This window comes from Myotis lucifugus, unplaced genomic scaffold (assembly GCF_000147115.1).
Source record: "Myotis lucifugus unplaced genomic scaffold, Myoluc2.0 scaffold_129, whole genome shotgun sequence".
Taxonomy (NCBI): domain Eukaryota; kingdom Metazoa; phylum Chordata; class Mammalia; order Chiroptera; family Vespertilionidae; genus Myotis; species Myotis lucifugus.
In genome coordinates, this window is record NW_005871177.1 from 2,239,952 (window position 1) to 2,254,043 (window position 14,092).

Below are 14,092 nucleotides of genomic sequence, written 5' to 3' on the forward strand. Positions count from 1 at the left end.
TTTAAAAAAGAAAAAAGAGAGCTGGAAGCTCCGTCCGCCGGGGGGTCCTGACCAGCCTGAAAACGCCCTCAGCCCTCACCCAGCCTGGCCCAGTCACCCAGTGGGAACCCTTACCTTAAAGGGGGGTGTGGCCAGCCTGAAAACAAGCCATCAGCCCCTCACCCAGGCTGGCCAAACCTCCATGGGGTGAGGGTCCTTACTGGGGGGGGGGGGGGCTTGACCAGCCTGCAAACAGCCATCAGCCCCTCACCCAGGCTGGCCAGGCACCCCAGTGGGAACCCCCACCCTGAAGGGGCTGTGACCAGCTGCAAACAGCCATCAGCCCCTCACCCAGGCTGGCCAGGCACCCCAGCAGTACCCCCACCCTGATCCGGGACACCCTTCAGGGCAAACCAGCCAGCCCCCACCCATGCACCAGGCCTCTATCCTATATAATAAAAGGGTAATATGCAAACTGACCCTAACAGCAGAACAACTGGGAATGACTGGTCACTATGACACACACTGACCACCAGGGGGCAGACGCTCAATGCAGGAGCTGCCCTCTGGTGGTCAGGGCGCTCTCACATGGGGAGCTCTGCTCAGCCACAAGCCAGGCTGATGGCTGCCAGTACGGCAGTGGTGGTGGGAGCCTCTTCCGCCTCCTCAGCAGCACTAAGGATGTCAGACTGCAGCTTAGGCCTGCTCCCCGCTGGCAAGTGGACATCCCCTGAGGGCTCCTGGGCTGCCAGAGGGATGTCTGATTGCCAGCTTAGGCCCAATCCCCTGGGGAGCGGGCCTAAGCCAGCAGGTGGTCATCCCCCGAGGGGTCCCAGACTGCAAGAGGGTACAGACCGGGCTGATGGCCCCTCCCCCCCCTCCCCCGAGTGCACAAATTGTTGTGCACCGGGCCTCTAGTAAAAAATAAAAGACACGGGGAAATATATTTGTGTGTGTGATATACATTAAAATAAACTGTAAGAATATGGAATAAAAAGTTAACAATATTGAAAAAAATTGAGGTCTGCATGAGCTGGGCTCACTGTGGGCCAGCCCTGTGTAAGGAGAAAGATCAGGTCTTCTGACACACAGGAAGATGCACCCCAATAGAAGAGGGCAATTAAACCTTTGAGGACAACAAAGGGAGTCAATGGTCACGAGAAATTCTTTTGGAACATGGCTTAGCAATACAACCTCCGTGGTATTCACCACTTCTCTTTCACAGTCAGGGATGATCACAGTGATGGATCCCAGCTGCTGTTTCTACTGTGGTCTCCATTCAAGATGCTAAGTAATTCATACATGATACAGAGATGCATTAAAGAGATATAGCTCATTTTAAAAAATTAACATCCTGTGTTTTTCTAAATCATCCTTATAAACAGCATTTCCTTTATTTGCCTCTACATATGCCCAAGTAAGTGAGACTGCTACCAGCAATGACTGGCATGTTTGTGGTGCTGGTGACACAAACACTGAAGAGGCAAGAAAACTTCAGTGACTCTGTGATACCCTTCAAACTGACTGAGAATTTCATGGTAAGCTTCAATTTAAAATGTTAACGAACTCTGCATTAGAAGTTCTCCTGTTTTGGAAGGCACACAGATATCATAGTAAATTATTTGTATGAAAGAAAAGTAAAGATAAAACTGAAATGTTTGCATCCTGGTCAGGTGGCTCAGTTGGTTGGAACATCGTGCTATACATCAAAAGCTTGCAGGTTCAATTCCCAGTCAGGGCACATACTTAGGCTGCGGGTTCAGTCTCTGGCCAAGGTGTGAACAGGAGGCAACCGATCAATGTTTCTAAGAACTCTTACATTGATATTTCTCTACCCCCCTCCCCCTTCTCTCTCTCTAAAAAAATCAATGAAAAAACATATCCTCGGGTGAGGATTAAAAAAAAAAGCTGAAATGTTTGCAACCTACATAACTATAATCAATACTTTAAAGTTTTTCATTCATCTCCCCATCCATCTACCCGGTGAATAATCCAGCCGGGGAGGAGGGACACAGAAGGGAACAAGCCCTGGCCTCAGAGAGGTTGCAACTTTACAGGGGTGGCAATGCCTGAGCGAGGAATTCAAAGTGTGCTGTGGCTCACGAAGGGCAAATGACCTCATCTAGATTTGCAGACTCAGAAAGATTTCTTCACCAGAGGAAGCCTTGCTCAAGGTTAACAGGGGCCAGAGAGAATGAGTGAGGTGGTCCACAAGGGAAGGTGGTGGGGATGGTGGGCCAGGGCATACACGCAGGGCAGGCGGTGCTTGGTGAGGTGGAGAGGCAGGCAGAGACGGGACAGTACCTGCTGAGGGTCCTTAACTCTATCTGGAGGGCTTTCAGCAAGGGATGACTCAATTTGTACTTTAAAGCCTTATTTTTTTAATAAAACACAGGTGAAGAAAATAAATTATGGCACAGTAAACTATTATAAGGCAATCAGTCTATAACCACCACCCAGACCAGAAAAACTTTACCAACCACCTTCCCAATCGTGGTCCTGTTCTCCTTCCAAAATAGCCGCTATCTTGCTTTTGTTTTGGTTTTTCATGCAAATACACAGCTTATAATTATAAACCCATGTATTTCAACACAGTTGATGGATTTCGATCCACTGACATTCTTATCCTTATTGAACCTCAAACTGTCCCACTTTGGGTTGGTCAGAGTCCCACCAAAGTTTTTTTGACGTATCTTTCATAGCCTCCTTGTTATAGCCTCCTTGTTATCTGTCTGTCAGAATCTTCCAGAATAATCTAGGATATTTCCTGCCCCTCACTGAAATCAGCCATTTCTGTAAGACGACTTTCTCTTAATGGGAAATATTATCTATATATATAAAAGCCTAAGCGACCAGCTGACCGGCCAACTGGCCAGTAGCTATGACATGCACTGACCACCAGGGGGCAGATGCTCAACACAGGAGCTGCCAGCTGTGGTCACTTGGCAGCGGCAGTTCTTGGGTGATGCACCCAGAACCAGAGAGGAGGGAGCCAGATTCTGGGGTGCATCACCCGAGAACTGCCCTCTCACAATCCAGGACCCCTTGGGGGATGTTGGAGAGCCGGTTTCATCCCGATCCCCACAGGCCAGGCCAAGGGACCCCACTGGTGCACGAATCCGTGCACTGGGCCCCTAGTACAAATATAAGTGTGTATATGTGGAATGCAAAAGAAATCAAGGAGTCAAGAATCACTTTAAATTTTTGACCTGAGAAATTCAGACTGGCATTGCCAATTATTGAAAACTGCAGGAAAAGCAAGTTCAGGGAAGGTAATATAACTTTGTTTTGGACATGTTACATTTGGGATGTCCATAAGTGGAGGCACCAAATTAGCAGTTGGATATAAGAACCAGGAATTCCGCAGAATTGTACCAGAGATAAATATGAGAGTGGTAATGTGGTAAAGCCATGAGACTGGGTGGAATCACCTAGGAAAACAATTACCTGATTGTGATTTTTCATGAGATTTAGTAAAGAGAACAACAAAAAGCAACGTGGAGTGGTTTAACAAAAGGCAAAACTAAAACGTAAGCCTGTTCCTTCTTGAAATGGTAGTAACGTACCTGGTAAGCAACTTCTGCTCTCACTGAATTTATGAAGTCCGCATCAGTTGGATAAAGGGCACAGGCAAACATGAAATCCTGCCATACCTAGCAAACCAAATAAAAGGTGATAAAGCACTTCCATGGATTTTACCACACAGAAACAAATTCCTCACTCTGAACTGTGGGGATTATCTTTCATGCAGATGAAAAATCAAGTTCGTCCGATGAGTGTGATCATTTGAGCACTACTATGTGCGGGCACTCGGGGTCCCCTGACTTCCCAGAACTGCACATGACCGTAGGAAAACCCGAGAAGATAAAATGCAAGGGAGGCAAGAAAGACTGAGAATTCAAGTAAGGAAATAGTGAGTGTGTTGAGGGGGAAATAAAATTCTAAATGAAGCTTCCTACCCCGACCCCTCCTTACTCCTAACTCACTCTGTCACTGGGAATTTGGTATTGAGAGATGGACCAGTCTATTAAAAACATACATTTCTCAGAGGGAAGGGAGGAGAGGGGAGGGGGGAAGAGATGAACCAAAGAACTTATATGCATATATGCATAGCCCATGGACACAGACAACATAGGGTGGTGAAGGCCTGGGGTGGGGCAGGAACCTGGTGGAGGGGACAATAAGGAGGGATAATGGGGGGGGGGGGGGGAGAACATCTGTAATACTCTCAACAATAAAGATAAATTTAATTAAAACAGAAAAAGAAAGAAACATACATTGTTTATGAAGGAATACATTTTCATGGCCAAAAATAATTACTACATGGACATTTTAGTACTGACACCACATAAGCTCATTCCTGGGGAGGCTGTCATGCTAAGTGGTTGAGAGCAGGGCCCCGGTTCAGTGGGCCTGAGTGGGAACCTTGACCCCACCATAGCCCCACCATGTGCTGTGGGCGAGTTATTTAACCCTGCACGTGTCAGTTTCCTTCTCTGTGAAATGTGGATATAGAGCAACAACCACCACCCCATAGAATGGGCATGAAGTTCAAACAAAATAATAGATGCAGAGCACGGAGAACAATGCCTGGCACTCAATGAATATTACAGAATATCGTCACATCATCATGACCATCAGCATTATCAATATTATTATAATTACTACTCTTCTATGGAGAGCTTTAAATTTTAAAACTGTAATACTAAAACTAAAAATATATTTTCTTTGTGTAACCCTCACTAATGTAAAACATGTTGGGAGTGCTAGCACACCTTTAATTTTATTATTTTTCTTCTCTCTAGGGCTTGTTGGTGCTCCTTAAAGTTAAAGTTTTTAAATATCTTATTTTCTTTTTTATGCATAGTCTCAAATCACAAAGAAAATGTAGATAGATACATACTGATATAACTACTATAGAGAATGCCTATCATTCAAAAATAATTAAATAATTGTGATACTCGCTATCAACTCTGGCTCTTGGTTCTTAAGATGCCATTTAATCTTTTGCAAAAAAAAGGAACATCATTCCTGACTCTGAGAAAAGAAGGAATGAGCAATATCACACTCTCAGAATGCTGAAAAAGTAACATATCTATACTAATAAAAGGGTAATATGCTAATTAGACTAGATGTCTTCTGGACGTCCTTCCTGACAAAGCTGGGCCCAGGAGAAGCTACCCACTCACAGTCCCGGGCGCCTGTGCCTGCGGCCGGCCCGGGCAAAGCTGGTCCCAATCCCAGGTTCCTGTGGCTGGCCGGAGGAGGAAAGCCTGGGTCCTGGGTGTAGGGCCAAGGCAGAGGAAGTTAGGGGCAATCAGGAAAGCAGGCAGGCGAGCGGTTAGGAGCCAGCAGTTCTGGATTGCAAGGGGTCCCGGATTAGAGAGAGTGCAAGCTAGGCTGAGGAACTGCCCCCCCATACACGAATTTTGTGCACTGGGCCTCTATTCCTATACAACAAAAGGCTAATATACAAATTGTTCCCTTGACTGGGAGTTCAACCGGGAGTTCGACCAGGGGCTGGGGCCGGCCGGCCAACCACCCATGGCCCCTCCCCCCAGCCGCCCCCCCCCATTGGCCCCTCCCACCCCAATGAGAGACAGGGGCGGCTGGCCAACCTCTTGCGTCCCCTCCCCCAAGTGGCCCTGATCAGGGTGGGCCAGCCAGACCCCACCCATGCACAAATTCATGCACTGGGCCTCTAGTCAAAAAATAAAGTGCTGTCAACTACTCACCATTATTCCTAGTTCATCACAGAGTTCATAGAATTCATCTCGCTCATAAATACCTCCTCCCCACACCCGAAGAGTATTCATGTTAGCATCCACGACAGACTGCAAAAGGAGTGATAACCTATAGAGAAATTTTAAAAACCAACACTAATCTGAAAACCTGGGGATGCTAAAAAAAAAAGATTTTAAGAAACACATTGTGGGTGATAAACACACTTAAAATCTCTGCTAGAAAAACACATTTTAAAATGATGATAGTTTGGCCCTAGCTGGTTTGGCTCAGTGGATAGAGCGTCGGCCTGCAGACTGAAAGGTCCCAGGTTCAATTCCGGTCAAGGGCACATACCAGGTTTGTGGGCTTGATCCCCAGTGTGGGGCGTGCAGGAGGTAGTCGATTAATGATTCTCTCTCATCATTGATGTTTCTATCTCTCTCTCCCTCTCCCTTCCCCTCTAAAATCAATAAAAATTAAAAAAGAAAAGTCTAGAAATTTATGGCCACTTTGAGAGCATGTACCTTCCATCTCCAGAGCAATGCCCAGAAAGGAACGAAAAAGACCAGTAACAGGCTAGCCTGGGACCCAGAGCACTGACTCTGAGCAAAGGTGCTCATGGGCAGGTTTACTAATTGGCCCAGCTGTGCTGAACAGCTGCCACCAAAACCAGCCAGATAGGAGAGGATCATTTAAAAGAGAGAGACAGCTAATTATCTGGGCCTATGCCTGGAGAATAATTTCATTTAAATGTAAAATTCAAAACAATATATATATATATATATTGAAGTAAAAGGAAATTACTACAAGTTTGGGCAAAATTAGAGTTTAGTTACCAACCACATCTACATTCTAAACATCTAGTAATATACTACAATGCATATTTATACATTTGTAAATACGTTAACAGTGTTTTTCACTTCACAAGGCTTATCTTCACTATCACAAAGACAGTAGTTTACAAACCCAATTAAAAAAATTACTTTCTTATATTGTTCTATTCTCACAGCTTCAGAAAAATACTTTAATTTTTTTCCTAGATCTAAAATTTTAACGATTGTTTTTAGTTCTTTTTATTAAGGTAAAAGTAAAGGAATCTGCAAATATCTTAGCATGAAGAGATAAATATTTAAAAATATGAACAAAAATATTTAAGGTGCTCTTCAAAAAGTCGGGGCGGGGGGACAAGTTTAATCATCTTTTAGAAAAATTTTTATCCTAGAATTCTATATTGCCCCTCAATTCCTTTGACTGGAACTAACAAAAGTAAGAATGAGCAGCTCTTAAGCTTTGTGGCTCTGTTAATAAAAGAGAAACAAGAAAAGAAAGATGATAACTTACAAGTCAGAGGTTACTCGATCCTGGAACGAATCTGCTGGGATCCAGTTTGATCCTTTCAGAAATATTGGAAATCCATTAATTTTGAAGTAGAAACTCAGACCAGGAGAACCTTTTATGGGCTCTTGTATCAGTTCCACTGTCCTAAAAAAAACCTATTATGAACAGAATTAAATACAAAAAATATATTGTAGTCTTCCTCATGAAATAGACATTTGTAATTATAATAAAAGAAATGTATTCGGTAGGGGAGCCGGGGGAAGGTCAATGGGGGGGCGGGGGGGGGGGGGAAGGAGACATATTTACTACTATCTGTAATACTTTAAACAATAAAATAAAAAATTTTTTAAAAAGAAATGTATTTAAAGATAACATTTCAAAATTAAAACAAAAACTGATACTATTTTACAAAGTTGTGGGGGGAGAGGGGATGAGGGTATGGAGAAATGTCCATCAGTTAAACTACCACATCTTTGATTGAAAAACACATTCTCATTTCAGTATTGTTAAAATATGTCAAAATATACACTTAAGAAACAAAGAAATATAGCACAAGGTATTTAATAATTTAACATCTTTCCAATTATAATAGCACATTATTGATTAAGATCACTTTGCTTAATAGGCAATTTAATCCTAGCTAATTATCACATTAAACTCAATGTGTGAGAGAGCTCTGGTATGGAACTGGAAATGTAAGCAGTGTTCCAATTAAAAGACTAGATAAGAGCACATACCCCAATATCATCATTGCTACAGGAGAGGAAGCTGAGACCTCTGTCCCTGTGAAAAGCCTAGCCTGGTTTCCCTCAGCAGCATGAGCAGCAAGACCCTAGGTAGAGCAGATTGATGTTCTTATCCAAATCTTCATTCTTTCCCATCATAAACTGGACCAAGCCCTGAACCAAAATTATGCATTTCTTCTCGAATTAAAAATATAAATGAATTAACCAATGTATTCCATGTAATAAGTGTCCACCATTCTTCCATTTTCTTGCCCTTGCCCTTATTACTATGGCATGATGAAATGTGTCAGAGTTAATGTTATGAGAAGACACAGAATAAGGCTTAGATGAGGAAGAACTCGACATGGAATTACCACACCTGCTTTAGAGTTGCAAAATGTAAAAAATGCCCAGTGATTTTCAGAGGTAACTCAGAATACCTTTAAGGATTCATACATCTAGAATAGTGATTCTTAAAGTGTGGCCAAGGGACAACAGAGGATTCCTGAGAATCTTTCGGGGGTGGGGGAGGAGTGAGGGAGGCCTTAAGTCCAAAACTATCTTCACAATAAAGATAAAACATTTGCTCTTTCACTCTCCCTCTTTTGAGTGTACAGTGGAATTTTCCAGAAGCTACATGATATGTGATGACATCATCACTCTGACAGCTAATAGAATATGTGCTTGAATATTCTGGTGTGTTCTAGTTCCACAGTTGAGGTTTAGGGTATGAAAAGGTGTATTTCAGAGATTAACTCAGTACTTCTGTGCTCTTACTAGCTGTCTCTGGTTACTCCTGCTGCAATATCTGTAACTGCATTACCGTTCAATAAATTATGATTTCGAATCCCAAAGTTTTCCTTGCAACCTATACAGAAACACAAAAAGACTAGGTACCTTTTAACTTGTTTCACAATAATACTTTTAAGATTTCAAATAAAAACATATTTTAATATTAATTAAAACTCATTTTAGAGTTTAATAAATTTTATCTCAGTCTAAAGGAAAATTTAAAATATACTTTTTCCCAATTTAAGGATGAACTGTTGTCATAAAATGGGATAATAAGACTAAAATTTTCAACATACAGTCACGCTGTCTACATCTAAAAATACTGAAGCAGAACCAAACTGACATATCAGAGAATCCAATTTATTGAATATAATTTTATATAATGAAATGTTTCAACATTTGGAACTCTTAGGACACCATTTTTCAAGTAACCAATACATTATATTACAATATCACACATGAATAAAAGATCCGTTAAGGGGCAAGTTATACCAATTGAATTTAATGTAACAGAGTAAGAAGAGTTCATTAAAATGGCTTCAGATTCCACATTACAACGAGTCTTTAAAAAACCACCACTTGTTAAATTCTAGTGTAGTACCAAAGAATCGCCACAGAAAAGTCAAGCAGTTTGAAAAGGCTACTCCTCTCTTCTCCAACTACATACTATCTGTGTCAAGTCAGATTTTCTTCATATGTTTCAATGAAAACAACATACTGCAAATTGAATTCAGAAACAGATAAGAATCCAGATTCCTTCTATTAAGAATCCAGATTCCTTCTATTAAGCAAGAGATTTGCAAACATGTAAAACAATGTCATTATTCTAACTAAATGTTTTATTTTATAAATATCTATACTAATAACGAGCTAATATGCTAATGGTTGATACGCCCTAACGGTAACGACCAGGTCATTAGCATATTAGCTGGGGCGTTGCTCCGGAGATGGGGTGGAAGCCGGGAGGCGCCCAGAGGAGGTGGAACCATCCTGTGCTGGGGAGGGTGGGGGTGAGAGCGCATAGCGCCTCCCTCACCAGTCCTTTGCCAGCTACCACTCGCACTCTGAGTGCCCCGCGTGGCCCACCTGCCAGGGGAAGGAGCACAGTGGAGCGGGTGGGCGGCTTCCACGCTCTCCTCCGGCACCATGACAGGGTAGAGCCGCTCCGAAGACAGGGCGGAAGCGGGGAGGCGCCCAGAGAAGGCGGGACCAGCCCTAGGCGACTCGAGGAACTGAGGGCGGGGCTTGAAGTGGCCAGAGAAGGCCAGAGGGTTTGGGGGCTGGAGCTCTGTGTGGAGAGGTTCGGGTGTCAAGGCAGGGTGGCACCACGAGATTTCAAATCGCACACTGGGCTCCTAGTATTTATATAAAATAACTCATAGAGTAACATGTGATAGGGGTTTTTTTTAACCATAATTTGAAATGAAAAATATTTAATTATAAGCTTTAACATTTACTCACAGAAACAAAAGCACTTTGGGGTTCTTAATAATTTTTATAAATGTAAAGTGATTCTGATTCCAAAAGAATTTGAGAATCACTAATCTAGAAAATAGAACCCTTTAATTTTTTTTTATTAATGCTACACATAGTATTACTAATAAAACACATTTTCCAACATGTTTTTTTCTTTTCTGTGCAAATAGTCTCATACAAAGACAGCTATTTCTGTCTCCCAACTCTTGCAATAACAGTTTTATAACCCAGGTCAAAGTAAACCCTAAACCACCTGACAGTGCCTCAAAGAAGAGGCAGTAATTCCAGCCACCTCTCCCTCTGGGCATTCCTTGATAGCTTAAAGGTGTTGGTTCTATGATTAGTGTCAGTAATTCTGCATATCTCTAGGCAGTCTTGAGAGGTAACATAAAAGCCTTCCTCTATAACAGGTGTTTTACTTCTGAGAAAATAATGGTCTCTCAAAGAGGATTTTTGAAAAGACTCTCAAGTAACACATACTTACAGCCAAACTGAATATATTGTCTTTTTACAAGATTAGAAATAGTTTAAACAGCCCAACGAAGTATATTAGTGTCTAAAAGGAAATATAGGTGTAAGTATCTAGGAACCTAAATATGTAAGTCAAGCAGTTTGAATTTTAAATTTTTTAATTTCCAATTTTTTCTGTTGTTGAAGATTCTATTTCAACAAGTGAAGGTTCTAACTCACTAGATGAGTTTTCTAATTGACTTTATGATTTCATTTCTAAAAATAGAAGGATTAACTTTGAAAGTACAGGATAGCTGAATGGATTTTTTAGACAAGAGTTAGGAGTTCCAGGCCAGTGTGGCTCAGTGAAATAAAAAGCATGGGCCTACAACCAAGAATACCTTACCCAACAAGACTAACATTTAAAATTGAAGGAGAAATAAAGAGCTTCTCAGACAAGAAAAAGCTGAAAGAGTTCATCACCACCAAACTAGTATTATAAGAAATGTTAAAGAAACTTCTTTAAGAAGAAGAAAAGAAAAAAGGAGAAACATAAATATGTATAACAAAATGGTAATAAATACGTACCTATCAATAATCACTTTAAACATAAGCTAATTGAATACTCTAATCAAAAGACATAGGATAGCTGAATGAATAAGAAAACAAGGTCTACATATGTTCTGTCTACAAGAGACCCACTTCAAATCAAAAGGCCACAGAGCAAGTCTCAATAAATTTAAGAAGATTAAAATCTCATCAGACATCTTCTTTGACCATAATGGTATGAAACTAGAAATCAATTAAAAGAATAAAACTGAAAAAAACACCAACACATGGAGACTAAATAACATGTTACTAAACAATTAATAGGTTAAAAATGAGATCAGGGAAGAAATCAAAAGATACCTTGAGAAAAATGAAAATGAAAACACAACACAAAATCTATGGGACACAGTGAACGCAGTCCTAAAAGGGAAATTTATAGCAATACGTGCATACCTGAAGAAAAAAGAAAAATCTCAAATAAATAATCTAAATATACACCTAAAGAAACTAGAAAAAGAACAAAAAACAAAGCCCAAAGTGAGTAGAAGGAAGAAAACAATAAAGATCAGAGCATAAATAAATGAAATAAAGTCTAATAAACAATTCAAAATGTCAATGAAACCAAGAGCTGTTTCTTTGGAAAGATAATCAAGATTGATAAACCTTTCACCAGACTCATTAAGAAAAAGAGAACCCAAATAAATAAAATCAGAAATGAAAGGAGAAAAGTAACAACTGACACCACAGAAATGCAAAGGATTATAAGAAAATATTACAAACAACTACATGCCAACAAATTGAACAACAATAGATGAAGGTGAAATACCACCACTTTGGATGGAAATACCACCACTTTGCAGTTTAGCATTCTCTTTAAAAACTGAAGCTACACATATCCTATGATTCAGCAATCCCACTTCCAGCAGAAATGCTGTATGTACTTGGAGCACCATGACGTTAATGCTCAGAGCAGCAATACTCAGAATAGCCAAGACTGGAAACTATCCAAATTGCAATAGCAGTATGTGCAATACAAGAAAATATTATACAACAGTGTAAATAAACATGGAACAGCTATACACAACAACATATTAAATGTCACAAATATAATGTTAAGCCAAATTGGCCAGACACAAAATAATGCATACTATATGGTTCCACATATGTAAAGTTTAAAAACAGGCAGGAAACAAGCTATAGTGTTAAAAGTCAGGGGAATGGATCTTTAGGAAGGAGAGGTGGGTAGGGGGCTACTGAGGTTCTAGTAATGTAGTATTTCTTGATCAGGATGATGGTTACATAAGTGGTCATTTTGTAATCATTCATTAAGCATTTCTCCACATTATGTACTTTTCTGTATATGCGTTATACTTCACAATAAATAAAAAATAAAAAGAAACCTGGATCTGACACATTGCCAACAAATAAAGGCTGGAAAGAAATAAGACTAAGGGCCAGAACACAGATAATGATGGCAAGTAGCAGTCAAATTTCTTGCTTGCTGAAACAGTGGCAAGTCTGAAATCATCTGAAACACTAAGAAACTTAGGACTGGTGAGAAACTGAATTCCCTCAAAGACCCACCCTGGATGCAAACAAGGGTGAATTAAATATTCTCTCTCTAATCTATACTTTTTATCTAAATATCAAATCAAACATTGAATCCCGAAACTTGCAAAATCTCAGATTTTTGCATCATTCTGTTGTCTTCTTTGGGGGAGGCAAGAGATCATTCGATCCAACCTCTGACATCTCAGTCAAATGGGCAAATGAACATAAATACTATTCAAAGTTCCCACTGCAAATGAATTCTGAGATGTTCCTCAGTTACACCACTCTAGTACAGTGGTCGGCAAACCACGGCTCGCGAGCCACATGCGGCTCTTTGGCCCCATGGCACGGGCCACGAAGTTTCAATCGCACTGTACGTGCGCGCCCGCACGTTGTATTTTGTGAAAGAGCCACACTCAAGGGGCCAGTTTGCCGACCACTGCTCTAGTATAAACGACCATGGCTGTCACATAGCCTTTCCCATGAGTAACCACTTCCACCTCCACACCTACCCTATGACGGATGAATGAAAAAATATCAAAAATAACAACCTAAAGAACTAGCAAGCATGTCCTCAGCTTTCCTTGAAGTTAAATTATCTTATCCCTTTGTCCTCTCTTCTTTTAATCACCTTCATGGCTCTCCTCTGAACCTTCTAAATGAGCAGACTGCAAAGCTGACTAAAATGTTGTAGGAAGGTTTTAACAGGCTAAATAAAATAGCACCTTAATATTCCTACATAATATACCATTATTGATCCTATAACATTTTTTGTTTTTTTTAAAGAATAGTATATTGATTTTTAGAGAGAGAGGAAGGGAGAGGGAGGGGGAGGGGTGGGGGAGGGGGACAGAGAAACAACGATCAGCTGCCTCCTGCACAGTCTCTACTGGGGATCAAGCCCGCTATCCGGGCATATGCTGTTGACCAGGAATAGACCAGGCAACCTCTTGGTGCACGAGCCAATGCCCAACCAACTGAGCCACACCAACTAGTGCTCCTATACATTTTAGAAATAAGATAATTTAAAAAACCATAGCAGAGAATGATACCTCGTTTGGGACCCAAGCCTTTAAAGTATTGCTCAAATACAAGAGATTTAATTGGGATGTGTACAAGCAGGGTAGGCAGAAGGCCCAGAAAACAATTTCAAATCAAATCACATATCTATGATGTCTTACAACACACCACCAAACCAGCCTACTGTAGCACAATCAGAAATCAATAGTTCTTTCAAGTCAAGGTATTCTGACTCTCAGATAAAGAGATTCACAGTTTTCAACCTCAATTGAGCCCTCAATGCTGCCTCACAATCCTATCATGTTGCCTTAGCCCTTTCTAGCACTTGCTCCACAGTGGCTATCTCAAGCCTTCACTTTCCTCAGATTTCTAAAGTGCTTCCCTCCCACCTTCCCCCCGCACTCCCCCCACCCCCATTATATTCAGCAAGCAACACTACATCCTAGTTACACCAGGAAAGAAAAAAGTGATCTGACCAGAAGAACTCC

The 14,092-nt window shown here is 41.0% G+C and overlaps 1 protein-coding gene across 5 annotated transcripts in view; it reads right to left on the bottom strand.

The window, feature by feature from the left end:
- MANBA (mannosidase beta) overlaps positions 1-14,092 on the bottom strand; it is a 96,716-nt gene that overhangs the window by 37,317 nt on the left and 45,307 nt on the right. For all 5 annotated transcript variants that reach the window (XR_002830571.1, XR_002830570.1, XM_006094095.3 and 2 more), the window contains 3 exons: positions 7,045-7,196; positions 5,715-5,832; positions 3,546-3,632 (listed from right to left, as the gene is read on the bottom strand). Coding sequence is in view for 3 of the 5 variants with exons in the window: in XM_006094095.3 (XP_006094157.1) it covers positions 3,546-3,632; positions 5,715-5,832; positions 7,045-7,196 (357 nt within the window). In the remaining 2 variants the exon portion in view is untranslated. The remainder of the gene's footprint in view (positions 1-3,545; positions 3,633-5,714; positions 5,833-7,044; positions 7,197-14,092) is intronic.